The 27,235-nt window shown below is 50.6% G+C and overlaps 3 protein-coding genes across 4 annotated transcripts; 1 reads left to right on the plus strand and 2 right to left on the minus strand.

Moving 5' to 3' along the window:
* Window positions 1-1,252: 1,252 nt before the first annotated feature.
* DAND5 (DAN domain BMP antagonist family member 5) lies at window positions 1,253-6,012 on the minus strand. The gene is given in 5 exon segments (XM_004277451.1): window positions 1,253-1,300; window positions 1,302-1,404; window positions 1,406-1,482; window positions 5,688-5,757; window positions 5,759-6,012. Coding segments are annotated over 5 exon segments (552 nt in total).
* Window positions 6,013-17,357: 11,345 nt separating this feature from the next.
* On the plus strand, window positions 17,358-20,570 carry GADD45GIP1 (GADD45G interacting protein 1). The gene is made up of 3 exons (XM_004277452.3): window positions 17,358-17,736; window positions 19,099-19,417; window positions 20,096-20,570. Exons 1-2 carry the CDS (start codon window positions 17,387-17,389, stop codon window positions 19,415-19,417), a joined length of 669 nt encoding a protein of 222 aa, XP_004277500.1. The 5' UTR covers window positions 17,358-17,386; the 3' UTR covers window positions 20,096-20,570.
* RAD23A (RAD23 homolog A, nucleotide excision repair protein) lies at window positions 19,984-25,872 on the minus strand. Of its 2 annotated transcripts, none has more exons than XM_004277453.3 (9): window positions 25,583-25,872; window positions 24,084-24,245; window positions 23,734-23,915; window positions 23,539-23,594; window positions 23,278-23,405; window positions 22,935-23,013; window positions 22,681-22,811; window positions 20,844-21,008; window positions 19,984-20,761 (listed from the first exon to the last, which is right to left on the minus strand). In XM_004277453.3, the coding sequence occupies exons 1-9, from the start codon at window positions 25,652-25,654 to the stop codon at window positions 20,648-20,650; spliced, it is 1,089 nt and encodes a 362-aa protein (XP_004277501.1). In that variant the 5' UTR covers window positions 25,655-25,872; the 3' UTR covers window positions 19,984-20,647. The 2 variants fall into 2 exon arrangements, with proteins under 2 accessions (XP_004277501.1, XP_004277502.2); XM_004277454.4 differs by having other exon boundaries at window positions 22,681-22,814; window positions 25,583-25,852.
* Window positions 25,873-27,235: the final 1,363 nt, after the last annotated feature.

Genomic DNA, 27,235 nt, shown 5'->3' on the forward strand with positions numbered 1-27,235 from the left:
GGGTTGGCACAGAACCCTGGAGGGAGGAGGGAGAGTATGCCCCCGACTCTGTGGGCCCCTGGTGATCACCCCCCACTTCAGGGCCCTTGGAGCAGGGGCTTGGGAGCTGCCTGCCTGGCCTGTTCCCACCCCTCCGTGCAGGCCTGTGGGGTCAGAGGTCACAGGCTCCCACGCCCCGCTGGCCCATCTGTTTCCTTGGGTCCCCGCCTCCTGCTCCCCTCACCTGGGGCCTTCCTTCCTGAGGCAGGAAGAAGGCTGAGGGGGGCCTGGCCAGCCCCCGCCCTGCGCTCCGGGGGGCATTTGGAGGCAACCCTGACAGCGCCACATGTCCCCGCGTCTGTGCCAGACGGGCCCATCTGCTAGGGCCCTGGTTCCAGCCGCCCAAAGCCAGGCTGCCCTCGTCCACTGCAGACCCTGAGCCCAGCTGAGGAAGGAGCACCCCTGATGCCCACGCTCCAGCACAGGGCCACCCACTCCCAGGAAACCCCAATTGGAGAAACACACACACACACACACACACATACACACACACACACACAACTAGACTTGGCCAACCTTTATGGTTCCTGTAAATGCCACACTGGGCATGGTGCTGTGTGGAGACTCGGGGGAGGTGGAGGGACAGGAGGGGCAGCTGGGGGCACGTGTGTCCTGCCTCTGACTCGGGGAGCCCAGGTTTCCCCCAGCAGCTCCGTCTGCCTCCCGATCGCTAAGACCATGTCATCACTGTGTCTCCTAGTCTGGGTGGGGCCATCTATCTTCCTTGCAGCTGGGAGAGTCTTTGACTCATTCTGGGAGAAGAGGTCCAGCTTGGTGGTTAAAAACAGAAACCACCATGCCTTGGGTTCAAATGCCACCTCTGCCATGCACTGCTGTGTGACTCTGAGTGAGTGACTTTGCCTCTTGGGACTTAGGTTTCCTTTTCCATAAAATGTGATGCTACTAACCCCTATGTCATGGGGCTGCTCTGAGGCTGACATGAGTTAGTACTTATCAAAGACTTAGAGCAGGGCGTGGCAAACAGTGAGTACTCAATAAATATGCACTTTGACTATGAGTGGTCCACCCCCATGGGTGGGGCTGTGCCTGGTGTCCCTAGGAGCAGGGTGAGGACTCTGGAGACCTGTCTGGCTGTCCTGCGTCCCTGGTTGCTGGACCCAGTGTGCATGGTCCAGGTTGGCGTCTTTCTCAGCCTGTCTTCCCCCGTCTCTCCAAGGTGCATGCATCTGTGTGTCCATTCGTGATGCTCAGCTCATGCCTTTGGTCCGCACTGACACCCCTCAACCTGCACAGTGGACATCCTTCACCTGGCGACGGGAGGCTGGGCTGCCCGCCCAACACCAGAGCACCACAGGTGCCCAGCGCGTGCGAGCGGGCACACAGCTGTTGCAGAGGATGAACGGGGATGTAGAAAGAGGAGCAGTGGCCAAAGCAGAGGTGATTGAGGAAGTAGACAGCCATGCAGCCCAGCCGGGAGAGCACCTGGGGCCAGAGGCAGGGAGATGAGTCAAGGGCAGTGGAATCTGGAGCCAGAGACTTCATCCTACCTAGAGAGGCATGGATGCCTGGGTTCAAATTCTGACTCTGCCATCTGCTGGCTGTGTGCCTTGGGGCAACTTACTCAACCTCTCTGGGCATCAGTTTTCTCACCTGTAAAATGATCAAAGTTCAACCAGGAAAAAAAAGAAAACCACTCTAGGGTGAGGGACAATAGGAAGGGTGGTATTCCAGGATCCCTGGGGGGGATTAAAAAGAAAACCCTTAGCTCATTGCCTGGCACACAGTTGGCACTCAGTAAATGCTAGTTCTTCCTATGATCCCCTCCACCTAAGTGGATCTATCAACTTGCTCCCAGATCATGGCCCTTCTCTGTTTAAACCCTGCACCGCCCTCCCGCCTCCACATCTCCCTGCCCTTCCCCCCATCACTGCCCCAGCCACCCTGGTCTCCTCGATGTTATTTCTCTCTTTCTTTCTATTTATTTATTTTTTGATGTGGACTTTTTTTTTTAACATCTTTATTGGAGTATAATTGCTTTACAATGGTGTGTTAGTTTCTGCTTTACAACAAAGTGAATCAGCTATACGTATACATATATCCCCACATCTCCTCCCTCTTGCATCTCGCTCCCACCCTCCCTATCCCACCCCTCTAGGTGGTCACAGAGCACCGAGCTGATCTCCCTGTGCTATGCGGCTGCTTCCCACTAGCTATCTATTTTACATTTGGTAGTGTATATATGTCCATGCCACTCTCTCACTTCGTCCCCTCCCTGTGTCCTCAAGTCCATTCTCTACGTCTGTGTCTTTATTCCTGGATGTGGACCATTTTTAAAGTCTTTATTGAATTTGTTACAATATTACTTCTGTTTTATGTTTTGGTTTTTTGGCCCCGAGGCATGTGGGATCTTAGCTCCTTGACCAGGGATCATACCCGCACCCCCTGCATTGGAAAGAGAAGTCTTAACCACAGGACTGCCGGGGAAGTCCCCCTTTTTTAATTATTTGGCCACACCATGCAGCATGTGGGATCTTAATTCCCCATCTAGGGATCAAACCCGAGCCCCCTGCATTGGAAGCACGGAGTCTTAAGCACTGGACCACCAGGGAAGTCCCTATTCTTTCTTTTTTTTTTAATTGAAGTATAATTGATTACAATGTTGTACTAATTTCTGCTGTACGGCAAAGTGACTCAGTTACACACACACATATATATATATATATTCTTTTTTTTATATTCTTCTCCGTTATGGTTTATCCCAGGAGATTGGGTATAGTTCTCTGTGCTATACAGTAGGACCTTGTTGTTTATCCATTCTAAATGTACTAGTTTGCATCTACCAACCCCAAATTCCCACTCCATCCTTCCCCCACCCCCATCCCCCTCAGCAGCCACAAGTCTGTTCTCTATGTCTGTGAGTCTGTCTCTGTTTTGTAGATAGGTTCATCTGTGCCATATTTTAGATTCCACATATAAGTGATATCATATGGTATTTGTCTTTCTCTTTCTGACTGTACTTAGCGTGATAATCTCTAGTTGCATCCTTGTGGCTGTAAATGGTATTATTTCATTCTTTTATGGCTGAGTAGTATTCCATTGTATATATGTACACATCTTCTTTATCCATTCATCTGTTGATGGACATTTATTTTGTTTCCATGTCTTGGCTATTGTGAATAGTGCTGCTATGAACATAGGGGTGCATGTATCTTTTTTTTTTTTAAATAAATTTATTTATTTATTTATGGCTGTGTTGGGTCTTGGTTTCTGTGCGAGGGCTTTCTCTAGTTGTGGCAAGCGGGGACCACTCTTCATCGCGGTGTGTGGGCCTCTCACTGTCGCGGCCTCTCTTGCTGCAGAGCACAGGCTCCAGACGCGCAGGCTCAGTAGTTGTGGCTCATGGGCCCAGCTGCTCCGCGGCATGTGGGATCTTCCCGGACCGGGGCACGAACTCGTGTCCCCTGCATCGGCAGGCGGATTCTCAACCACTGCGCCACCAGGGAAGCCCGCATGTATCTTTTTGAATACTAGTTTTGTCCAGGTATATGCCCTGGACATGTGGGATTGCTGGATCATAGGGTAGTTCTATTCCTCGCTGTTCTTTCAATGCACCAAACTTGTGCCTCTGCCTCCGGGACGTTGTCCCTGCTGCGCCCTCCACCTGGACTTCTCTTCCATCCACCTTTCCCAGAGCTCATTCCAACTCATCCTTCCTTCCTCAAAAGCACCCCCAAGGCAAATTTTACCCTCCTGGTAGTCTTTCTCCTAGCATCCTCATCTCTTTCTCCAGGGTCTCATAGCAATTTATTGTTATGTCTCTTTGGGGGATTGTCAATGTTCCTCTCTCTCCCGGAATATTCACTACCTGAAGGCAGGGACTCTTTCCGTCTTGTTTATGGCTACAGCCCCAAGAATCACAACAAAAGCTAACACTTGCCGAATCCTAACACCCTGCCGGGCCCATGCTGCTCACCTTTGAGGAACTCCCTCCTCCCCACAATGCTGCAAGTCTGGAACCATTAATATCCCCATTTACAGATGAGGAGACTGAGGCTCAAAGAAGTCCCTTGCTTGCCTAAGACTACGCAGCGGCCGAGGGGTCTGCTAGCCTTTAGAGCATCCTTGTGCCCCCCCGGGACAGTTGCAGCTCTGGGAGAGGGTACACAGCTGGATCCCAGGTCAGGGGTCCCCTCTGCTGTGTGCAGTGTGCACGGCTGTATGGGGCAACTGAGGCAGCTGGTCCAGGGCTGTGCAATACCACCGAGTGGTCTGGATTCAATAAAGGTTTGCTGAATGGATAACAAACCAAGGGGTCCTGGGAACTGACACCCTGGTAAGCATGGTGCCAAACACTTTGCATGAGTTCTCAACTATTATTAACTCCCTTTTGCAAAGGTGGGACTTGAGGCATAAAGAAGGAAAGCCACTTGCCCTGTGTCACACAGAAATCAGCAGCTGAGGCAGAAGTTGAACTTAGGTACGCCTAGCTCCAAAACCTGGGCCATAAACAACACATGGTATGAATTTTCAAAACCTTTATGGAGCGCCAACTGAATGCAGCTGTACGAGTGCTTCCCTTACCCCTCTCATTCAGGCTGCCCAATAGCCCTTAGGAGGCAAGTACTACTATTATTCATTCATTCATTCATTTAACAAATACTTAGTGCCCACTGTGTCTGGCTCTGCTCTAGAGCAGGGATGGGGCTACAGAAGTGAACAAGACATAAAAATCTCTTCCCCGGGCTTCCCTGGTGGTGCAGTGGTTGAGAGTCTGCCTGCCGATGCAGGGGACACGCGTTCCTGCCCTGGTCCGGGAAGATCCCACATGCCGCGGAGCTGCTGGGCCCGTGAGCCATGGCCGCTGAGCCTGCGCGTCCGGAGCCTGTGCTCCGCAACGGGAGAGGCCACAACAGTGAGAGGCCCGCATACCGCAAAAAAAAAAAAAAAAAAAAAAAAAAATCTCTGCCCTGGTGGAGCAAACATTCTAGTGAGGGAGATAGATGGTAAATGCAACTACAAAATCAATTTCGTTTGTTAGGTGATGATGTGAACTACAGCGAGAAATAAAGCAGAAAGGGGGGACATTTTAAAACAACATCTGAGTAAAAACCTGGAGGAGGTGAGAGAAGGAACCATAGAATGTTGGGGGTGGGGAGTGCTAGAGGCAAAGGGAACAGCCAGTGCAAAGGACCTGAGGTCCACATAATATTGGTGTGTCTGGAGAAAAGCAAGATGGCTGGTGCGGCGGGAGGAAAGTGGGTGAGGGTGAGAGTGGGAGGAGGGAGAGTGGGAGAGTGGGAGGAGGTAAGGGCAGGAGATGACAGGCATTGTGTGCAGGGCCTTGTGGGCCACAGGAAGGACTTGGACGTTCACTCTGAGTGAAGTGGGAGCCATGGAGGGTTCTGAACAGAGGAGGGATGTGATCAGACTCAGGTGTTCCCAGATGCCCTCTGGCCACTAGATGGAAAACTAGACTCAGGAGACAGGGTGGCCATAGCAGAAGCTGGGAGACCAAGATGGCAGCACTTGCATTGGCCCAGGTGGGAGATGCTTATGCCCCATCTTACGAGGGAGAAAATGGAAGATCAGAGACATTTAGGTGAAGGATGCAGGGTTGACCCCAAATCTGTCTGGTGCCACAGCTGGTGCTCTATCAACACTGAAACCCAGCCCTCTCCTTCCCCTGCTTGAGTGAAGGGCACGGCTTTGCACATCTCCTGGGCCACTTCCTGTGGGTCCAGCGGCAGAGACAGTGATGGCCACATCCTGCCCGTGCTGCATCCTGCCGGTCCCCAGCTGCCCAGTTTTCTGCAGACCCAGGAAGGCCTTCCATCTGCCAAGGGCAGAGGATGGCACTGGGAAAGCTGGGGCCCCTTGACCCAGAGACTGGGTCTCATTGGCAGCAGCCTGGGGCTGAGCCGGGAGGCCTCGGGGTCCAGGCCTCCCTAAGCCTGTGGGCGGCCAGGCCCCACTGAGCAGGCTCAAAGGAGTGGTCAGCTGGCTGAGGATCATCTGTTTGTCCGTCTTTCCGTGTGTTGGTCAGTCTGGGACTGGGCTCGGGGTCCTGGGCAGCCAACCCTGCTGTCTGGTAGGTGGACTCTGTGCTCTCTAGATCCGCCCCCCCCCCCCCCGAAGGTGGAATCTGTGCTCTCTAGATCCGCCCCCCGCCCCCCCCCCCCCCCCGTAGGTGGAATCTGTGCTCTCTAGATCCTGACCAGAGATTGAACCGGGTCCTAGGCAGTGAAGGCGCTGAGTCCTAGCCACTAAGGGCACCAGGGAACTCCCCCCAGATCCACCTTGTTTGTTGTTGTTTGCTTTGTTTTGTTCTTAATGTTTATTTATTTATGTATTTGGCTGTGCCGGGTCTTAGTTGCAGCATTCAAGATCTTAGTTGTGACATGCGGGGATCTAGTTCCCTGACCGGGGATCAAACCCTGGCCCCTGCGTTGGGAGCGTGGAATCTTAACCACTGGCCCACCAGGGAAGTCCCCAGATCCACCTTTAATGGCTTGCCCCCAACCTGGTAGCCTGGGAGGCATCTCTGCAAACCCACAATGGGGAGGAGAGTAAACCCCTTACCTGCTGGGTTCCCCCACCACCACCCTGGCACGGGATCTGGCGGCTGGGCTTGCGAGTGTGTGGGCTGTGGAGACCAGAAAGGAAAGGTGGAGAGGCAGGGGCTTAGGGGCACAATGCTGAATGCCCTGAGGGGCTCCTTTCCCATCAGGGCCCCATTCTTCCATTTAGCAAACTCAGACTTTGCAGTTATGCTTCTCAGGCTTCAAACTCAACACTGAAACTCCCTGGTTATGCAACCTCAAGTCCCTAAACCTCTCTGGGCCTCAGTTTCCTCTTCTGTAATATGGGGATAACAACAGTCCCTGCTTGGGGGAATTCCCTGGTGGTCCAGTGGTTAGGACTCAGTGCTTTCACTGCCAGGGCTAGGTTCTATCCCTGGTTAGGGAACCTATCCTGCAAGCCAAGAGGCACCACCAAAAAAAAAACAAAAAATAAAACAGAAAAGCCAGTCTCTGCTTGGTAGGGTTGTTCTGAAGACTGGAGATGATTTATGTAAGGAGCTTCAAATAGAGGTTGGTACACAGTAGCACCATGAATAAGCTATGATTAACACTATTGCTGTTGTTTTTTTCTTTGGCATGCATTAGAGGCCAGGAATAATTCTGAGCCCTGGGGATACAGGAGGACAACACAGAAAATGGGTCCTCGCTGCCACAATGTTTTATACATTGTAGAAAACAGACAACACAAGATAAGATGATTTCAGAGTCTTAAGTGTTACGAAGATACTAAAATGGGATGTGCCTGGGCTTCCCTGGTGGCGCAGTGGTTGAGAGTCCGCCTGCCGATGCAGGGGACACGGGTTCGTGCCCCGGTCTGGGAAGATCCCACATGCCGCGGAGCGGCTGGGTGCGTGAGCCATGGCCGCTGAGCCTGCGCGTCCGGAGCCTGTGCCCTGCAGCGGGAGAGGCCACAGCAGTGAGAGGCCTGCGTACCGCAAAAAATAAATAAAATAAAATGGGATGTGCCTTAGAGGAATCGGGGTGGGGGTTTCTGACCCCAGGGTGGTCGGGGAAGGTCTTTCTGTGGAAGTGACATTTTTGCAGAGAGCCTAGGTGCTGTGGGAACAGCCCCGTGGGGAGTGCTGGTTGGAGTGCTGGAAGCACATAAACAGCCCCGTCCCAGGATTTGGGGCCCTGGAGGCGCCTGGGGGTTCCAGTCCTGGCCCTGGCACCTGCGCGGCCCCCACCTCACACCCAGGTGAGGAGCTGTAGGCCCCGGGGCCCTGAGATGCTGCAGAGCCGGTCCTTCCCGTGCCCCCCGGAGCTGCGAGTGCGATGGGGTGCGCTTGCCCTCTGGCGGCAACTCTCGGGATTGCACGGCGACCGTGCCCTGGACAACTGCCTCCCGGACGTCTCACCTGGAGGTGCGCGGGCAACTCCCACTGACCCCACTACATCCGAGCCCCTGAGCGTCCCCCAACCTGCCCTTCCGCTGTCCTCTAGACCCACCTAATGGCAGCGCTGTCCTGCCAGGTACTGAGGCTCCAAACTTGGCAGCATCTTTAAGCCCCCTCTTTCTCTGACTCCCCCACCCCCAATTTGATATGACTGCAAGTCCCTTCCACTTCAGAATCTACCCAGAATCCGCCCATTTCTCACTCCCTCTTCGGTCACCAACCTGCACATAATCCTCATTATCTCCCACCTGAACCAGTGCAGTCCCTCCACCCTGGTACCCCAGCTCCCGCCTCCTCCCTCCCTCAAAGTCTATTCCTCCGACAGTACCCAGAGGGCTACGCCGGGAACCACCTTACTGAGATTAACAGCCAAAATTCTCCCTGAAGCCCAGCAGGCCCCACGCTGTTTGCTCCCATCACCACCCCACCCTCGTCTCTCCGCACTCTCTCCCCCGTTTTCTCACTCCCTCCAGCCACGCGGACTTCTCTCTTCCGTAGACTCACCCAGGCATAATCCCATAATCCCACACAGTTGTTCGGGGCTGCGACACTCTTGAAGTTTCAACATGGAAAATATAAATAAGAAAAATGAAGTTAAAAAAATTGCACAAGAAGGTGCTGACGTTTTGGGGAAGAGGGATAAGAATTTACAGGTACAATTTTTTAAAATTTATTTTTGGTTGCATTGGGTCTTCGTACGTGCTTTTTTCTCTAGTTGCAGTGCGAGGGCTTCTCATTGTGGTGGATTCTTTTGTTGGGAGCACGGACTCTAGGCGGGCGGGCTTCAGTAGTTGTGGCTCACGGGCTCTAGAGCGCAGGCTCAGTAGCTGTGGCGCACGGGCTTAGTTGCTCTGCAGCATGTGGGATCTTCCCGGACCAGAGCTCGAACCCGTGTCTCCTGCGTTGGCAGGTGGGTTCTTAACCACTGCGCCACCAGGGAAGCCCCTACAATTAAATACAAATTTAATTGTATTTGCACACTGAAAAGAGCAGCAGGATTCTCCTGTTGGGGAGGGACATTTAAATAGGCAGATGAGATTGGGGGGGGCGGAGGGGGGAGGGGGCGGTGTCCCTTTAGAATTTAAAAATTCAATGCAAAAAAAAAAACCTTAAGGAAAAAGCACAAATGAAAGCAATCAATACCGTTGTTCTGCCCCTTGTTTTTTAAGTGATTTGGGGCATTCAAGTAAGTATAGATAAAAATAGATAAAATATATAATAGGTATAGATAAGTATATAGTAATATATATATAAGTAATATATAATATAGAGAGATAAAAATATAACAAACACCTCTGTACTCATTACCACAATTAAGAAATAAAAGATCACAGATATGAGAGAAACTGACTCTATACTTGTCCCTAATCCCTGAATTTGCCAATTATAATCCTCAGGCCTGTATTCATAGTTTTACCGTATATGTGTCCATTCAGAAAAGATACATAAAATTGTTTTGTTTAAAACAATATACACGGTATCTGAATGTATATATCCTTTTAACTTTCATCTGTCCTGCCCTTCAGTATTTCACTGCACATATATACACCCCAATTCTTTTCTCCATTATCCAATTTTTTTTTTTTTTTTTTTTTTTTGCGGTACGCGGACCTCTCACTGCTGCGGCCTCTCCCGCCGCGGAGCACAGGCTCCGAACGCGCAGGCCCAGCGGCCACGGCTCACGGGCCCAGCTGCTCCGCGGCATGCGGGATCCTCCCGGACCGGGGCACGAATCCGCGTCCCCCGCATCGGCAGGCGGACTCTCAACCACTGCGCCACCAGGGAAGCCCCATTATCCAATTTTTTAACCATCACAAACAATCCTGCAAAGAATATTCTGGAACGTAGCTTTTTTTCACCTAGGTTTATGCACTTACTCTATCTGCCAGAGTTTGCTCCTTATCAGTGGTTCACATTCCTGGCTGCACATTAGAGTCACTTGTAAATGAGGAATCGATGCCCAGAATCTGCTGCAAATCAATTACTACACTGGAATCTCTGGGGATGGGACCCAGGCAGTGGTGTTTTTAAAAAAGCACCTCAGGGCTGCTGTGAACCCATGGGCTGCATCGTTCTATACAGCAGTAGATCTCAAGCTTGAGCCCCGCATCAGCATCACCTGGAAGGCTCTCGCACAGATCTGATTCTGGGATGGAGCCTGAGAACCTGCATTTCTAATAAGTTCCCAGGTGATGCTGCCACTGGCCTGAGGACCACACTTTGAGAACCATGACACAGAGAACGCCTTTATTCTTTTTTAACATCTGCATAGTATCTCACTGTACGGATAGTCAGTAATTTCTTTGACAAGTCCTGTATTCTTAGACATTTGGGTATTTTTCATCTTTCATTACTACAAAAAAAATTGCCCATTGTAAGTCAACTATATTTCAATTAAAAAAATTTAATGGTCTACAACAGAATATCATTCAGCTATAAAAAGGAATGAAGTATTATATTAATATGCTAGGGCTGCCATAACAAAGTACCACAGACTGGGGGTCTTAACCAACAGAAATTTACTTTCTTACAGTTCTGGAGGCTAGAAGTCTGAGATCAAGTCGTCACCACACTTGGTTTCTTCTGAGGCCTCTCTCCTTAGCTTGTAGATGGCCATCTTCTCCCTGTGTCTTTACACGGTCTTTCCTGTGTGTGTGTCTGTGTCCAAATTTCCTCTTTTATAAAAATACCAGTCATACTGGATTGGGGCCCACCCTAATGACCTCATTTTAACTTGACACTTTTTCTACATATGGTCATGTACTGAATGTTAGCACTTTAACATATGAATCTGGGGGGGACACAACTCAGTCCATAACAAGTACTGATACATGTTACAGTATTGGATGAACCTCAAAAACATGCTAAGAGAGACTTCCCTGGTGGTCCAGTTGTTAAGACTCTGCGCTCCCAGTGCAGGGGGCATGGGTTCGATCCCTGGTCAGGGAACTAAGATTCACACTTAGATTTATTTGGCACAGCCAAATAAATAAATACATACATAAATAAATAAAACCAACTAAGGAAAAGAATCCATACACAAGTAGTCACATCGTGTATGATTCCATTTACATGAAATGTCCAGAATGGGCAAATCCGTAGAGACAGAAAGTAAACTAGTGGTTGCTAGGGGCTGGGTGGGGAGGGGGACTAGAGAGTGACTGCTTAGTGGGTACAGGTGATAGAAATGTGCAAGGAGTTAAAGAGAGATGGTGGTTGCGTGACACTGTGAGTAGACGAAATGCCACCGAATCGTTCACTTTACAACGATTAATTTTCTGTCATGTGACTCTTACCTCGGTTTAAGGCCTGCCCTCAGAAGCCACTTCCCCATGACCATTTGGTACCTGCTGGGTGCAGAGAACTCCAGCCAGCAGCTGAAATTCAACCCAAGCTGGTTTGACCTCAGAGTGCCTACTTTTAACCTCTAAGCTCTGGTTCCCAGCTTAAAACTCAGAGTGGTTCCCACATTTCCTGGTCTGGTAGGAAGCTGTAGCTCAGATGTCCCACACCTGGCTGCCTACTCCTTTGCCTCCACTATAATGGTTTGTTTTTCTCACCCACAAGACTGGGAGCTGTTTGAGGTCAGGGACTGTCTCTACTTCATTTCCTATCTCTTCAAAGGTCCAAGGAGCCAGGGAGGTGTCCACTGAGTTAAACCTGAATGATAAGAAAGAGCCCACCGTGTCTAGATCCTGGAGACAGTTCTAGGCATGATAACAGCAAAAGTAATGAAAAGGCTCTGAGGTCGGTGCAGGTCAGGGACCATGTGGCCCCTTCTGCCTCTTAATGGGTCTTCCTGCTTCTACATGTTGCCCCACTCAATATCTTTTCTGCTCAGCACCCAGAAAAGAATTGTAAGTCATATCCATTACTGCTCTGCTCAGAAACCTCCCATGGCTCCCCATTGCCCTTGGAATAAAACCAGAACCCCTCACCATGCCCTATAATTCCTGCATGGTTGGCCCCTGCCTAACACTATTCATTTTACCTCCCCCTTCAATCCTCTTCATTCACTGGACCTCAACCACGCTGGCTATCTGTCCCTCAGCAAACCCTGGGGACAGACTTGTTGAGCACCTCAGGGAAATTTCCCCGTGGGCACATGGGGACACAGACAGGGAGGCTTACTGCAGCATCATTTCTGCAACCAAGAGAAATTGGAGGGACTTCCCTGGTGGTGCAGTGGTTAAGAATGTGCCTGCCAATGCAGGGGACACAGGTTCGATCCCTGGTCCGGGAAGATCCCACATGCCACGGAGCAACTAAACCCGTGCGCCACAACTACTGAGCCCGGGTGCCTAGAGCCTGTGCTCCGCAACAAAAAGAGAAGCCACCGCAATAAAAAGCCCACACACCACAACAAAGAGTAGCCCCCGCTTACCGCAACTAGAGAAAGCCCGCGCACAGCAACGAAGACCCAACGCAGCCAAAACATTAATCAATTTTTTTAAAGAAAGAAAAATTGGAAACAAACATCCATCAAAACAGCCTGACAGAATAATTATAGTTTATTCATACTACAGATAATACTGAGCAGATATTTTCTCCAACTTTTTTTTTAACCGCTAAATGCAGTAAGAAATACATTTTACACTGTAAACCAGAGGTAGCAGATTGTACTTTCCAAAGAGGCCTCGACAATATGTCCTATCCTATATGCTCTACGTACAATCCTTTGTATGCGACTGTGACAATGTGACTTGGACAATCCTTTGATTTAGTGACAAGGTCTCTGACCCCCTCCCCTTGAACCTAGACAACCTTTGTGACTGGCTTGACCAATCGAATACAGCAGAAATGAGTCCTGTGACTTCTGAGATTCAGTCATAAAAATGCCATGCACTTCAGTCTTGTTCACTTGGGATCCAGCTGCCACGTTGTGAGAAAGCTCAAACTAGCCCACGCAGAGAGACCACTGTGTAGCTGTTCCAGCCAACAGCCCAGCTGAGTATCCAGCCAGAATGAACCATAAACCATGAATAAATAAAGATGCTTTCTGATGATTCTAGCCACAGGGTATAAAGTCACTCAACTTTCAGTTCTTCCCACTGGGGCTGCAGATAGCAATGGAGCAGAGACAAGCCACGCCCACCGTGCCCTGCCCAAATTCCTGATCTACACAATGAGCGTAATAAAATGGTTGTTTGGGGAAGGTTTGTTAGGTCAATCACAATTGTACCGCCAGTATATACATACACGTATCTGTGACAGAAATAAAAGCTTTACCAAACAATACTTACCCTTACTACACGTGATACAACCTGACATTTTAATTTTATTCTATTTTTTTCATTAATAATAACTGCTATACACCTATGTTCACAGGAGCATTATTCACAGTAGCCAAAAGGTGGATGCAGCCCAAATGTCCATCAGTGGTTGAATGGATAAACAAAATGTGGTAAATACTTATGATGGAATATTATTCAGCCTTAAAAAGGAAGTAAATTCTGACCCATGCTACAATGTGGATGAACTTTGAGGACATTATGCTAAGTGAAATAAGCCAATCACAAAAGGACAAATACTGTGTGATTCGACTTGTACAAGGTCCCAAGAGTAGTCAAATTCACAGAGACAGAAATTAGAATTGTTGATTACCAGGGGCTGGGGGAGGGGAGAATGGGGAGTTAGGGTTTAATGGGGACAGATGTCCCCTTCCGTTTGTTTGTTTTTAAGAGTACACACCTTTATTTCTTTATTTTGGCTGCATTAGGTCTTTGTTGCTGTGCACGGGCTTTCTCTAGTTGCAGTGCGCGGGCTTCTCATTGTGGTGGCTTCTCTTGTTGTGGAGCACAGGCTCTAGGAGCAGACTTCAGTAGTTGTGGTGCACAGACTTAGCTGCTCTGCGGCATATAGGATCTTCCCGGACCAGAGATCGAACCCGTGTCCCCTGCATTGGCAGGTGGATTCTTAACCGCTGCGCCACCAGGGAAGCCCTAAAAGTAAATAATTTTTAAATTAAAAAAAATGATTTCTATGAATCATCCTTCCCTTAATTGTAAACCTGGAAATAAATAAATAAATGCTGGTTGGAACCCACTTCACTGACTTCCTGAATCAATAACGGCCCTGTCACCCACACTGTGAAAAACACAGCTACACAGTATGTGCAATAAATCTACATGGATCCAGGACTTCCCTGGTGGTTCAGTGCTTAAGAGTCCGCCTGCCGATGCAGGGGACATGGGTTTGAGCCCTGGTCTGGGAGGATCCCACATGCTGCTGGAGCAGCTAAGCCCGTGCACCACAACTACTGAGCCTGCACTCTACAGCCTGCAAGCCACAACTACTGAGCCCGCGTGCCACAACTACTGAAGCCCACCCGCCTAGAGCCTGTGCTCTGCAACAGGAGAGGCCCCCACAGTGAGAAGCCCGTGCACCGCAACGAAGAGTGGCCCCTGCTCGCCGCAGCTAGAGAGGGCCCACGCACAGCAATGAAGAACCAACGCAGCCAAAAATAAGTAAATAAATAAATTTATTTAAAAGAAAAAAATCTACATGGATCCACCTGGAGATATCTGGAAACCAACAAGCGGAGGGAGAAAAGTTGCAAACTAATACATTCAGGATACCATTTATGTAAACTGTTTAAAATATATATTGATATTGTTTCCACAGACTCCAGATAAGTGGCAAAGGGATAAAGACTGATCCTGGAAGAATATGCTAATTTCAAAGTAACTGTTACTCCTGAGAAATGGGAGGGGGGGTGGGGGTGGAGGGGGGGGCATCTGTAGGCGGAGGCCTTACTGTCATTGGAGGCTTTCATAATAGGGCTCAAGTTATATTAAAAGGAATTTTTAAAAAAATATCTGAAGCAATCGAGCCAAAGTGAATATTTGTTAAACCTGGGTGATGACACAATGACTGTACTCTTCTGACCCTGTGAAATAATCCATTAACACTGTTAATAAGAATGTATAAGCAACTCTAGGATACATAAGAAACTAACACAAGTGGGGGTGGAGGGGCTCAGACACAGAGGCAGAGGATGGGAGATGGGTGGGGATAAGACTTCTCACTGAAACCCTTTATGTTGCTTGTATTTTCATTTTTTGAATTGTGAAATATAATAAAGCTACAAGAAAGTGTGCAGCCCACACATATAGTTATATACAACTGAAAGAATAATTATAACTCAGGCATCACTGAAGCCCAGATCAAGAAATAACATTGAATAAAGTCCACTTAGAGAAAAGCAAACAGAATTGGAATGCCCAGCTCAATGACCTGTTACAAAGCAAACCCCGCCCACCTGCTGCCACGTGACCACCACCCAGCTGCCTCCACAGCCCGGCGACCCATCCTGACTTCCAGAATGATCACTGCTTGGCTTTTCTTTATCTTTTACCCCTTAAGGTGTGCATCCACAATGACACTAGGATTGTTCAACTTTATAAAAAAAGGACAATTTGTGTAAACTTTCCACAATGAAAAATATTCCTTTATGAAAAGGAATCATTTGGGTCCTGCTTCCTTTGTTGCATAAAATGTCGGTGAGAATCATCCACATTGCTGTGAGCAGCTGTGAATGCTCCTGCATTCCGGTGCAGTATTCTGTTGGCTAAAACATCACAATTTAGGTATCCAGTCTACTGCAGATGGACTCAGGTGTGGATTGTTTCCGCTTGAGACTCATATATATGAGATATACGTTACTGCTCTGAACTATGAACACTCTTGTCCAGGCTTCTTTGCTCACTGAGCAAACTGAATTTTTTTTTTTTTTTTTTGGCTGCGTAGGGTCTTCGTTGCTGTGAAGACCTAGTTGCGGTGAGCAGGAGCTACTCTTCCTTGCGGTGCGCGGGCTTCTCATTGCGGTGGCTTCTCTTGTTGCAGAGCACAGGCTCTGCACATGCAGGCTTCAGTAGTTGTGGCACGCGGGCTCAGTAGTTGTGGCTTGCGGGCTCTAGAGTGCAGGCTCAGTAGTTGTGGCGCACAGGCTTAGTTGCTCCGCGGCATGTGGAATCTTACCAGACCAGGTATTGAACCCGTGTCCCCTGCATTAGCAGGCAGATTCTTAACCACTGCGCCACCAGGAAGGTCCCTTTTTTAATCATTTTTAAGTGTACTGTTCAGTGGCATTAAGCACATTCACAGTGTTGTGCAACCATCATCACCATCCATCTCCAGAACTTTTTCATCATCCTAAACAGAAACTCTATACCTATTAAGCAATAACTCCCATTCCCAATCTCCCTGCCCCTCCCAACCACCATTCTACTTTCTGTCTCTATGAATTCCACTACTCTATGCACCTCATATAAGTGGAATTATACAATCTATGTCCTTTTCTGACTGCTTTATTTCTCTCAGTGTTATGTCTTTCAAGTTCATCCATGCTGTAGCATGGGTCAGAATTTCCTTCCTTTTCAAGGTGGAAATCCTTTTTTAAAAATAGTATTTAGGGCTTCCCTGGTGGCGCAGTGGTTGGGAGTCCGCCTGCTGATGCAGGGGACACGGGTTCGTGGCCCGGTCCGCGAAGATCCCACATGCCGCGGAGCGGCTGGGCCCGTGAGCCATGGCCGCTGAGCCTGCGTGTCTGGAGCCTGTGCTCCACAACGCGAGAGGCCACAACAGCGAGAGGCCCGCGTAACGCAAAAAAGTATTTAATTTCTACACCACGATCAAAAGTTTTAAACGTTTTAAAATATAAAAAAAATAAATTAAAAGGCATAAAGTAACTATTTTCAATAGAATTTAAAATAAAATTTCTACATAAATATCTTAAACAATAGCTACATTCAAAGTTAAATGTTTTAAACAGAAATGTAAATATTTAAAATAAATGTTAAGTAAAGCTTTAAATAATTATTGAAAATTAAAATTTTAATAAAGATACTAAGATCAAATTAAAAAGCATAAAATAAATAATGTTATGAACAATATTTAAATAAGTGTTTATAAAATTTAAATATTTCGAATAGATTTAAAATATTTAAATTAAAATATAAAGTACCACGTAGATTGAACTTAAAATTGAAATGACATTTGAATGTTTAAATATTTAAATGATTTTAAATGTTAAACATTTAAATTTTAACATAGAAAGTAATTGCTTTTTTTTTTTTTTTTTCTGGGATCTTCCGGGACCGGGTCACGAACCCGTGGTCCCTGTATCGGCAGGCGGACTCTCAACCACTGCGCCACCAGGGAAGCCCGTAAGTGCTTTTTTAAAATATATAATTAAATTTTAAATACGACTTTAATAAATTAACTGCTACAATAATATTTAAAATTACACTTGAAGATGTGTAAAAAAATATATTACTCCCCTCTTCTCCCTGCCCAGAACAGAGGCAGTAGGGAAGCTACTGGCCTCCTCCGGGACTTCAGCAAACCTCACGCGCAGGCAGCGCCTTGGCCAGCCCGGCCAGCTCGCGAGGACCCCGTAGGGCCAATATGGCTGCGCCCGTACGGCAGGCGCGCAGCCTGCTCGGGTTGGTGACGACCCTAGGCCCGGGCTCCCGCGGCTACCGAGCGCCTCCGCCCCCGCGCCGCTCAAGGGGGCCCTGGTGGCCCGACCCAGATGACCCACTGACCCCGCCCTGGCAGCTGGGGCCGCGCTACGCAGCTAAGCAGTTCGGGCGGCATGGCGCCGCCTCCGGGGTGGCCGCCGGTTCTCTGTGGCCTTCGCGGAAACAGCTGCACGAGCTGGAGGCTGAGGAGCGCGAATGGTACCCGAGCCTGGCGGCCATGCAGGAGTCGCTGCGGGTCCAGCAGCTGGCCGAGGAGCAGAAGCTACAAGCCAGGTGCGTGCGTGCGGTCGGGCAGGCGCGGGGCTGCGGGCCGTGGGTGAACTGTGTCCCAACAGCAGTACTTAGTCCATTGGGCAGTTTATCGCGGGGTTTGTATGCAGTATTTACGTGAATCCTCACCTAGATACAAAACAGACTTCTGAATAACAGTTCATTTAGTCATTCATCAACAAATCTTTACTGAGCGCCTACTGTGCGCAAGGTCTTGCCCCCACTACTGAGGACACAGCAGGGAACAAAACAAAGATAATTTCAGGTGTCGACAGAGAGCCATTAGGAAAATAAAATTGCGTGGAGAATGCATGCCTGAGGGGGACTTCGGTTTGGTAGGCCTCAGGCCTGAGAATTTGACGTTTAAATGTTTAAGCAGAAACCTGAATGATCAGTGGTAGTCATGGGAAGATCGTAGGCAGAGCGTTCTCAGTAGCGGGAACAGCTGGTGCAAAGGCCCTGAGGTAGGAATGTGCTTTAAGGAACAGCCTGGACATTAGTGTAGCTGGGGAATAGTGGGAAGTGATGGGGCATAGAATCAAGGGCAGAGGTCAGCCTTCAAGGCAGGTCTGAAGGATTTGGAGTAGAATGGAAGCAAGACCAGGGACATTGATTGTGCCACTTAACCGAAGGGAGGGGGCAGCCAAAGGCAGGCAGGTGTGTTCCTGGTGTTTATTGTTCTTGTCCTCACAGCAGCTCTAAGAGGAAGAGGGAACCACCCTTATTTCAGAGCTAGGACACTGAGGCCTAGGAAGGTGAAGTCACTTGTCCAGTCACTTAGGCAGTGAACGGTGGAGTTAGGATGTGAACACCTCTCTGATGACCCCAGTTGTCCCAGCTGGTTGACCCTGCCATGGGGCTTTCAGCTTCATGTTTCTAATTCTTAAAATGGGACAGTGACTCACACCTACAAACTCACAGGATTGGAGGGAAAGGTCCAATCCATTTCTTGCCTTCACTTCTGTGCCTCGAAGTAGGCCTGGCATACAGTGGTTGCTCAGTGATGTCTGTAGGACGGAGGAGTGAGCTGTGGGAATAGCTGGCGTAACACGCAGCATAACATGCGACATTCAGTAGACAGCTCAGGGAAACGTTGCGTTGACTTGGGGTCTGCTCCTAGGAATTACTGGGACTTGGTTCTCTCATGCTCAAGGCTACACATGTTGGTTTCTCTTCCCCGCCTCTCTTCACTTGTCAAGAATTTTTCTTCACAGTTTTAATGGCCACCATAAGTCTTCCTGGTCTTTCATCTGGAGATGTGGGGGTGTTGGGAGAGGCAGGATGTGGGCAAAGGCTTGGGGGTGGGTGGTGGGTGGATGGGTACTGCTCTGGCTGCCCTCACTGACCACTCTCTTTCCCCTGCAGGGAGCAGCTCATTGAAGAGCGCATGGCCAAGATGCCACAGATGATTGAGAACTGGCAGCGGCAGCAGCAGGAGCGCAGGGAGAAGGAGCAAGCAGACAAGGAGCGGAGGGCTCGGCTGCAGGCTGAGGCCCAGGAGCGCCTGGGATACCACGTGGACCCGAGGAGTGCCCGCTTCCAGGAGCTGCTGCAGGACTTGGAGAAGCAGCATCGCAAGCGCCTCAAAGAGGAGAAACAAAGAAAGAAGAAGGAGGCACGAGCTGCTGCGATGGCCGCTGCTGCAGCCCAAGACCCAGCAGACTCTGCAACACCCAGCTCCTGAGTTGTGTTCTTTCCCAATAAAACCTGCTGCCTGATAGCCTCACCCCTGAAGAGCTCTGCATCCTCTCTTATCACACCCCTCCCTGGGCACCCTGGTTCTTTCCCCAGCACCTGGAGCCAGGGAATCCTCACCCTTCCCTGACTCTGCTCACTTAGGGACTCTAGGCCTTGCCGACTAACTCTGGGGCTTCAGGGGGAGTGAAAGGGGGATGCAATGGGGAAATAATGGAGGAGCAGATGGCAGAGGAGAAGAGGGCTTCTGTTTACCAACATTAATCTCCAGTAATTAGCCAATTACCAGGGGGGAAGTGTAGCCAAAACAGACTGTGGTGATGATGGTGGGGGGCAGGGAGAAGCAGCCCTTCCAAGGCTGAGCCAGGGCTGGGGCTCATTGCCTGGGAGTGAGACAGCTTGGGGGAGGGGGAGTGAAGACACTGGGAGCCCCAGTCTGCAGAGGTTGACAGACCCCTCTGCCCTTTCCTGGCATTCCCGCATCTCCTGTGTCCAACTAGCCCCAGACCCATACAAGCTGGAGTGGGAAGCCCCAGCAGGCACAAACCACAGGACTGGCTTTTAAAACTTTATTCACTTCAAAATCTTTTATCAGAGACACGGTTCTGTTCTGGGGTGGGGGGTGGCCTTGACCTCCAGAATGACTCTGATGTTTCCCCTTCCCCAGGCAAGACAAACCAGACCTCCTCCTCCCCAGCAAAAGGATGCAGGATGAAGGCCAAGGCCAGACCATGGAGGGGTCTTGGGCCTCTGAGTGCTCACCCCAGATGGAAAGATTTGGGCCACTCCAATGGAGAATCAAAGTTTGGAGCTCCAGCTACCCCGCACCCTGCAGGAGGGCGGGGGAGCTCTCAGGGCCTCTTTGGGGGATGGGGAAGCAAACAGCCGCCTCTCCATCTGGCTGCAGGGAGCTGGGACAGAGGCCAAGAGGGGCCCATCTGTCACCTCCAGTCCTGCCAGCTCCTTGGAGCAGGCTGGGCTCGGGTGGGGGATGGGAGGACAGCTGTCTGGCCCAGGTCTTCTCAGGCCAAGATGGGAATGCGGGGCCACTTTAGGAGAGTGGGAAGTTGGGGTGGAGTGTTTTGGTTTTTCTTAGTTTTTGATTTTTTTTTCCACTTCTTAAATAAACATGAATATATATATATTTTTTTCTTTTATAAAACTTTTGTGGAGTTGGGGGTGGGGAGGAGGGAGCGGTGGGCAGCCTGGCCTCCCGGCATCACTCGTCATCAAAGTTCTGACTCAGGAGGAAGTTGGCAGCCAAGTTCTCGTTTTTTTCACAAGCGAAGTAGGCCTGGATCACCAGGCTCTCTGGGAAGCCCAGGGCCTTCAACTGCAGGAAGATGGGCAGGTATGAGCAAGAGGTAGGGGCCCTGCCCACCCATGAGGTCACCCCTCTCAGCCAGATCTCTTACCCTCTCTATAGCCTCTTTTTCCTGCGGTGTCACCTGGATGTAGTTCATCTGTGGGGCCTCCTCGCCTATCGCGCCCACCTCACCCTCCACGTCCGAGATGTCTGCCAGCTCCCCAGGGGGCTCGTTCAACATCTGGATGAATTGCTCCTGGTGCCGGCTGATTTGCTGTGGGAGACGGAGAGTGGTGGTGACCCACAGCCCTTGTCCCCCGCCTCCCCAGGTCCCTGTCACAGCCCTTGCTTTTTCTTTCATTCACTCAGCAAATATTTAGAGGGTGTCTATTCTGGCCATACAGCCACACGGTGGACATGGGCCCTGTCCTAGAAGGAGCTGATGTTCCAGGGTGGCAAGGCAGGCCGTAAACAAGCAAGCAAGTTGACAGCAACTTACAGTGTAAATACTGGGCGTAACATACATTAGGGTAGATCTTGGGCTGGGAAAGACACTTTAGGCCAGGAGCGAGGGCCCTGTGAACTACTGGGTGGGGAAGGAAGTTTCCCTCCACGTAGAGCAAAAATCAAAGTGCAAAGGCCCAGGGATGGGGTCCATTTGGCAAATTCCAAAAGCAAAAGATCCATGTGGCAAAACAGTAAACAAGGAAGGGAAGGAGGAAGCAGAAGATCAGATCAGAGAGTCAGGGACCAGATATGCTTTCTTCTAGTGTGATGGGACACCACAGTGGTGAGGATTAAATAGGGAAAGACATCTGTGTACCTTTTAAAAAGATTAACTCATCTGGGTGTTGCGTATCTGGGGGTTCTAATATGCCTCTCTCTATTTTTATGTACCTCTGAAAATTTACACATCAAAGGAAAAAGTGCTTTTTCAGGAATCTGGCTCCTAGTGGAGAATGGACCGTGGGGGCTGTGCAGATGCAGAGAACTGGGTGGTGGCTGCCAGGGGACCTGGGAGAAGATGAGGTGGCAGCCACAGAGGTGGAGTGCAGGGCTGGGCTGAGTGAGATGTTCTGGAAGTAGAGCAAAGAGGACAGGTGAGAGACAACCCCAGCAGGCCCCCAGTGCCTGGGGCTCAAGCAACCCCAGGTCCTTGCGGGGTTACGGAGGGCTGGGAGGATCTGTTCTGGTCTTGGATATCTAAAAAGCATTTTCATGGAGGTATCAAGTCAGTCACGGGAGAGCATGGCATCCAGAGGGTCCAGACTGGTCATATGGATTTAAGGGTCACCACAGACTGAAAGCCCCAGGATTGATTGCAAATAAATGGAGATGCGCAGCCCTGGCCCTCCAACATCTGGAGGTGAGCGGGAGTCAGCACAGGAGACTGAAAAGTCGGCGGTAGAAGCAGCAGACGCCTGAACCAGGAGAGGCAGGTTTTCACAGAGGACCCAGGAGACCCTGTCACACCCAGGGGCCACTGCCCCTCCGCCTAGGAACCTTCAAGGACAGGATGGAGCCTTGCCGAGCACAGTGGTCCCAAAACCAACTAGGGCACAGCAGTCCTGGGTGCTGCCATACAACCCTATGGACATTCAGAAAGCAACAGCTAAACGCGGAGTGGAGCCAGAGCACAGGATCCAGAGACTGGAGGCAGACACACACTCCACCAGTTGCCAGGCTGCTCCAAGCCTCTGACATCTTCCTCCATGGAGTGGAGATGACAGTAGCACCCACACCTTACAGAGTGGTTGAGAGCATTACATGAAACCACGTAGGTCATTAGGTCGCACGGAACAGCAGAAGGCTGTCGTTAGTCCTGCTTTCCAAGCATAGAGATGCCTACATACCACACTGGGCCAGGCTCACTCTCTGGGGCTGTGGTACCCACAGGAGAAGGGAGATGGTACCTGCACTGACTCCCTCTGTCCCCAGGCCTGTACCTGTAAAAGCTGGGGGTTCTCCTGGCCCAGCTGCTGAAGCAGGGCTGGCAGCAGCGCCGGATTCTGCTGAATCACCTGCCGCATGTTCTGGAACTGGGGCTGATCCCGCAGGAATTCCAAGGGGTTCTCTCCTGCTGGCAGGAGGAAAGGGTGCGGTCAGATACCACCCTGGGCTCCCTGAAGTATGGGGGGTTGGGATGAGTCAGGTGCCTTGATAGCAGACACCCCACATGCACACCTCCCAATCCACTCACCTGCTTCTGTGGCTGGCTGCTCGGGTACTTGGCTCTCCTGGACAGAACCGTGTTCTGGCTCGGGGCTCCCAGGAATTCCCTGTCAGGGGTCCTATTTAGTTCAAAGCACAGACTGCCCACTGCCTCCTTCCTGCATACTCAGCCCTGGCGGGAGACACGTGAAGCCTCTGCTCTGCCCTCCACAGGTCCACCCCATCGCTCATGTCCAGGCTCCTGCAGGAGGTCTTTCCTGGCTAGAACCATAACCCAAAGGCTTTTGGGGGCAGATTTTGACCAGCCATCAGGGCACCGAAGCCTGCATGCTCCCTTGAGGACTCCCCAGGCAGCAGCAGCCCCACCTCACCGTGAGTAGATACTCCACGGCCCGGTGGGGATTGTTATAGCTGGCCCTCAGGGCAGCCACGACCCGCTCCCGCTCGTAGCCCATGGACATGATCTCCGTCAGCATCGTCTCGTACTCAGAGCCAGTCACTGTGGAGGGAGTGGCAAAAGGTGGGTCACCAAGGAGAGGGAAGGACAGCTCCCAGGCCCTCCCACACCCCCACAAGGCCCAGCTGATGACTGGGGCACCCAGTCATTTTCGCTCTGGGGACCACCCACCCACCTAGCGTGGAGGCCGCGTCTTCCTCTCGCCCGCTGCTACCTGAAGAGGGAACAGAGCTGCAAATTCAAGAGAGAGAAATCGGACCCTGGCTTCTGGTGGCTTTCCCTCCCCCAAGGTGTGTGGAACCACAAATGTGGGCGCTGAAATGTGCCGGAAAGACAGGGCCCAATCTGGGGCTGCTGCTCCCTGCCTTACCCGGACACAGACTCCGGGGAGGTCGTAGGGGCTGATTCCTCCGATGGGCTCTTGTCCTCTCTGGCGGTAGGTGGGGGATTGGACATGCCTGAGGCAGGGGCCGATGGGAAAGATGTGGAAGACTCCGGGGCAGCAGTGGGTGAAGCCTCTGGGGGTACTGAGGTGCCTGGGCTAGTTTTGGCCTGTGACACCCAGAAAAAGGGAGCAGGCATCAGTAACTCTATCTAGCCCCAACATCCTTCCACATCTCAGCCCCACCCTGTTCATGGCTAATCTCTCTTGGGCACACATGCTCTTTGCCAGCTCCCCAGCTAATCCACCCATCCTCCCAACCAGCATACATCACCCACCTTGGTCACCATGACGACCACGAAGTTCTTCTCATCGATGTGATAGTCCTTGATGGGGACATCATCGCTCAGGATCTTGCCAGCATAGATGAGTTTCTGTCCAGCCACGGGGAAAGCATCACGACCCTTCTCAGCTTCTATCTTCTCCTTCAGCACCTTCACCTGGAGGAAGGGGTAGACAGTCACTGCAAACCCCAAGATTCTCTCTTCCCTTCTTGTTTGGGGGCAGGGGGGAGGCTGCATGCCCTGATGGCTGAGAAGCTAAGCTTCATAATCAAGCATACTAGACCATTCCACCATTAAACAGAATATTTGCTGAACACCTGATATGTGCCAAGTGCAGTTTTAGACACTGACGATACAGCAGAGAACAAAACTCAATACAAGTCCCTGTTCCCATAGAGATGATATTTATTTGAGAGAAGAAAAAACACATATTTCAGATGATGTAAACATGATGAAACGCAAATCAAAATAAACGGGAGATAGGACCATTCCTCGCTCCATGCTGCTGAGAGTGACCTTTACTAAGAGAATCCTAAGTTGACACCTCTATTGTAAACGTACACGGGTCACAAGTTTAAAGCCTCATATTAACTGAGTGAAACAGTTACCATTGGCCTCATTTTATATTTGAGAAAAACAGAAGTACAGACAGATTAACCAACTTGCCCCAAATCAAAAAGTTAGGCTGGTCAAAAAATCCGAGTCTGTTTCCTTTTCTACAAAAAGTGAACTTCAATGTGTCCCTCGTGGGGGAAATTGTGCAAAAAGTGCCAAGTACATATTTTTGTTAGGTCCTAAATCTCTTTTCAGCTAAAAGGACAGCATCATGTTTAGACCGTGGGCTCTCACTTGAGGCAATTCCGAATTGAAACCGCTCTGCCATGACTTGCTGTGTGCATATGCAACTATACCGAAGTTCTTTAATCCAAGTTTCCGCATCTGTGAAGTGGGGAGACTCAGAGTCCCCAAATGACAAGCCTACTTCGCAGATTTAGTAAGATAACATAAAAACGCTCAGCGACTGGTGAAGAACAAACACGGACCACTGAAACTCAAGACCGTTTATTATTATCGTCGTTGCTGTCATCACCCGGCATCTCCTGGTCACTACTCCCAGATTCGGCCACCAATGTCCCGAGGAGAAGCCTACAAAGCTGGGAACTCGGAGCACCCATCCCAGAGCAGGCCGGCCGGGAATCCGAGCCCGCGGCTCCCGCGCCCCGCGAAGACACTGACATTGGACCCGGGGCCTGGCGGGCGCCCCGGGGGGTGGAGCCTCGCCTGGAGAGAGATCCAAGAGCTCCGCCCGAGCCACCAGGGGCTGAGCCGGGGACCATCAGGGTATCTGGGAAAGTCAGGCCCGTTGGGAGAATGGGCACTGCCCGGCGCCGCGCCGTCTTCCCCGCCTCTCTTGTCAGGATCCCGGCCTCCCCGCCCCCACCCCATCCCCGGCACCCGTCGCTCCCGCTCCCGGGCTCCAGCCTGGCTCGCACCGTCTCATCAGGCTCCATGCGGATCTTGAAGGTCTGCTGCTGCAGCGTTTTGAGCGTGATCGTGACGGCCATGGTGGGGCCCGAGCGACGCGGCGGCCCCGGGATCCTCACACAACATGCAACTCACGCCGCCGCCATCTTAGCGCCCAGCCGCGCCGTAAGCCGACCGCTTCCGGGGCAGGCGGTGCGCGCGCCGACCACCGCAGCACGTGTCCTGAGCGCGCCCCCTTTGCCTTCGTGAGCATGCACAAGAGAGCGGCCTCGAGCCAGGCATGCGCAGACTAAACTCTGCTCCGGGGGTGGGGGGGCTTCTCGCTCAACTGTCACGTGGCTTCCTGCGAGTGACGCCATGCCCGTTAGCGGTGACGTCATGCGGCCACAAAATGGCTCCGACGTCCCCAGTGTCAAGCCTACGAGTTTCATTTATTTGTTGACGTTGAACTCTTCATGTACTTGTTATACTTTTATTTCTTCCATAAAATGTTTGTGTTTTTTTGCTCGTTCCAAATGAGTTTTATTCTGGTCTGGCTACCCTGACAGGAAGCCTGTCAAGCCCTGAAAGAACTAAAGGATACTTGAAAGGTCACCAACAATTAAACGAAAACTCTATAAACACGTTTGGCCAAGGAACTGGGGACACGAGGCCATTTTGTGGTCCCATCCATTCCTCAGGGAAGAGCTGGATTTTTGGAATGAATCTGTTCTAGCTCCTGGGTCTCCCCACGTCTCTGCTGCTCCTTCCCTGATCACTTTGTTCACCCACGTACCCCCAGTCTGACCCCGAAGTTTTTAAGGAAGATGTAACTTTCAAGGCTTCCCTACACCGAATACAAAATTCTCTCCTTAAACTTTCCCTGGATATGCCAACCCTGGAGGCTTTCCAGAAGGGTGGCGCTAGGCCACAGGACACAGGAAGCTCAAAGGAGGCCTATCCAAGGGCCAAGGAATCGAAGAGTTGGTTGGCCGAAGCTGAAGAGGGTGCTTCGGCAGACAGGATGGAGGTGCTGGTCTCATCTTCCAGTTAATGGGTGGACTCTCCCCCACAGTCCTGAACTGACCATCACCTGCCTCCTAAACTGCTCTTCTCAACATTCCCATCCAAGCAGGACACCAGGCAGTCGCCTGCCACCTGACTCATTACCCAACTGTTACCAGGTCCTACTGCTTCTCCCTTCACTGCATGCCCTGAGCTAAGAAGCTTCCACAAGAATAGGCCAGACTTGGCTGAGGGATTCTTAACCTCTGGCAACAAGGGACATCAGTTCCCAACCACCCACTGGACATTAAGTGGCAGCCTTCAGGACCCCAACAGAGGTGGGCCTAGGCCAACCTTAGGGGCCCGCACTCTCCTCTGCCACTTTTACACCATCACTTGGTACCACCTCCTTCCCTTCAAGAGGTTCAAATCCTGACTTGGCCACTGAAGACCACTGGACAAGCTAGATACCATTTCTGAACCTATTTCTCCTTGACTATGAAGAGAATTAATAGCTTTTGACACTAGCTAATATTAAGAAAATGTGTTTAAATCTGTCCAATAGCTCTGTGTAGTCTTGCTCCTTAACAGGTAAGACGTACATATGCGGCGCAGTGTAAAACGGTTCGTACGAGTTGGTGGCTAAGGTGTGGGTTCAAACCCCACCTCTTACTAAA

This window comes from Orcinus orca, chromosome 3 (genome assembly GCF_937001465.1).
Source record: "Orcinus orca chromosome 3, mOrcOrc1.1, whole genome shotgun sequence".
In the NCBI taxonomy this organism is placed as follows: domain Eukaryota; kingdom Metazoa; phylum Chordata; class Mammalia; order Artiodactyla; family Delphinidae; genus Orcinus; species Orcinus orca.

What these genes read in the sequence shown, in the direction of transcription:
- RAD23A (XM_004277454.4), bottom strand. Translation starts at nt 25,654, where the DNA reads ATGGCCGTCACGATCACGCTCAAAACGCTGCAGCAGCAGACCTTCAAG. An exon ending in TGGTCGTCATGGTGACCAAG is followed by an intron (nt 23,916 to 24,083) that starts GTGGGTGATGTA and finishes TGGGTGTCACAG; the next exon opens with GCCAAAACTAGCCCAGGCAC. An exon ending in AGACGCGGCCTCCACGCTAG is followed by an intron (nt 23,406 to 23,538) that starts GTGGGTGGGTGG and finishes CTCCCTCCACAG; the next exon opens with TGACTGGCTCTGAGTACGAG.
- GADD45GIP1 (XM_004277452.3), top strand. Translation starts at nt 17,387, where the DNA reads ATGGCTGCGCCCGTACGGCAGGCGCGCAGCCTGCTCGGGTTGGTGACG. An exon ending in GAGCAGAAGCTACAAGCCAG is followed by an intron (nt 17,737 to 19,098) that starts GTGCGTGCGTGC and finishes TTTCCCCTGCAG; the next exon opens with GGAGCAGCTCATTGAAGAGC.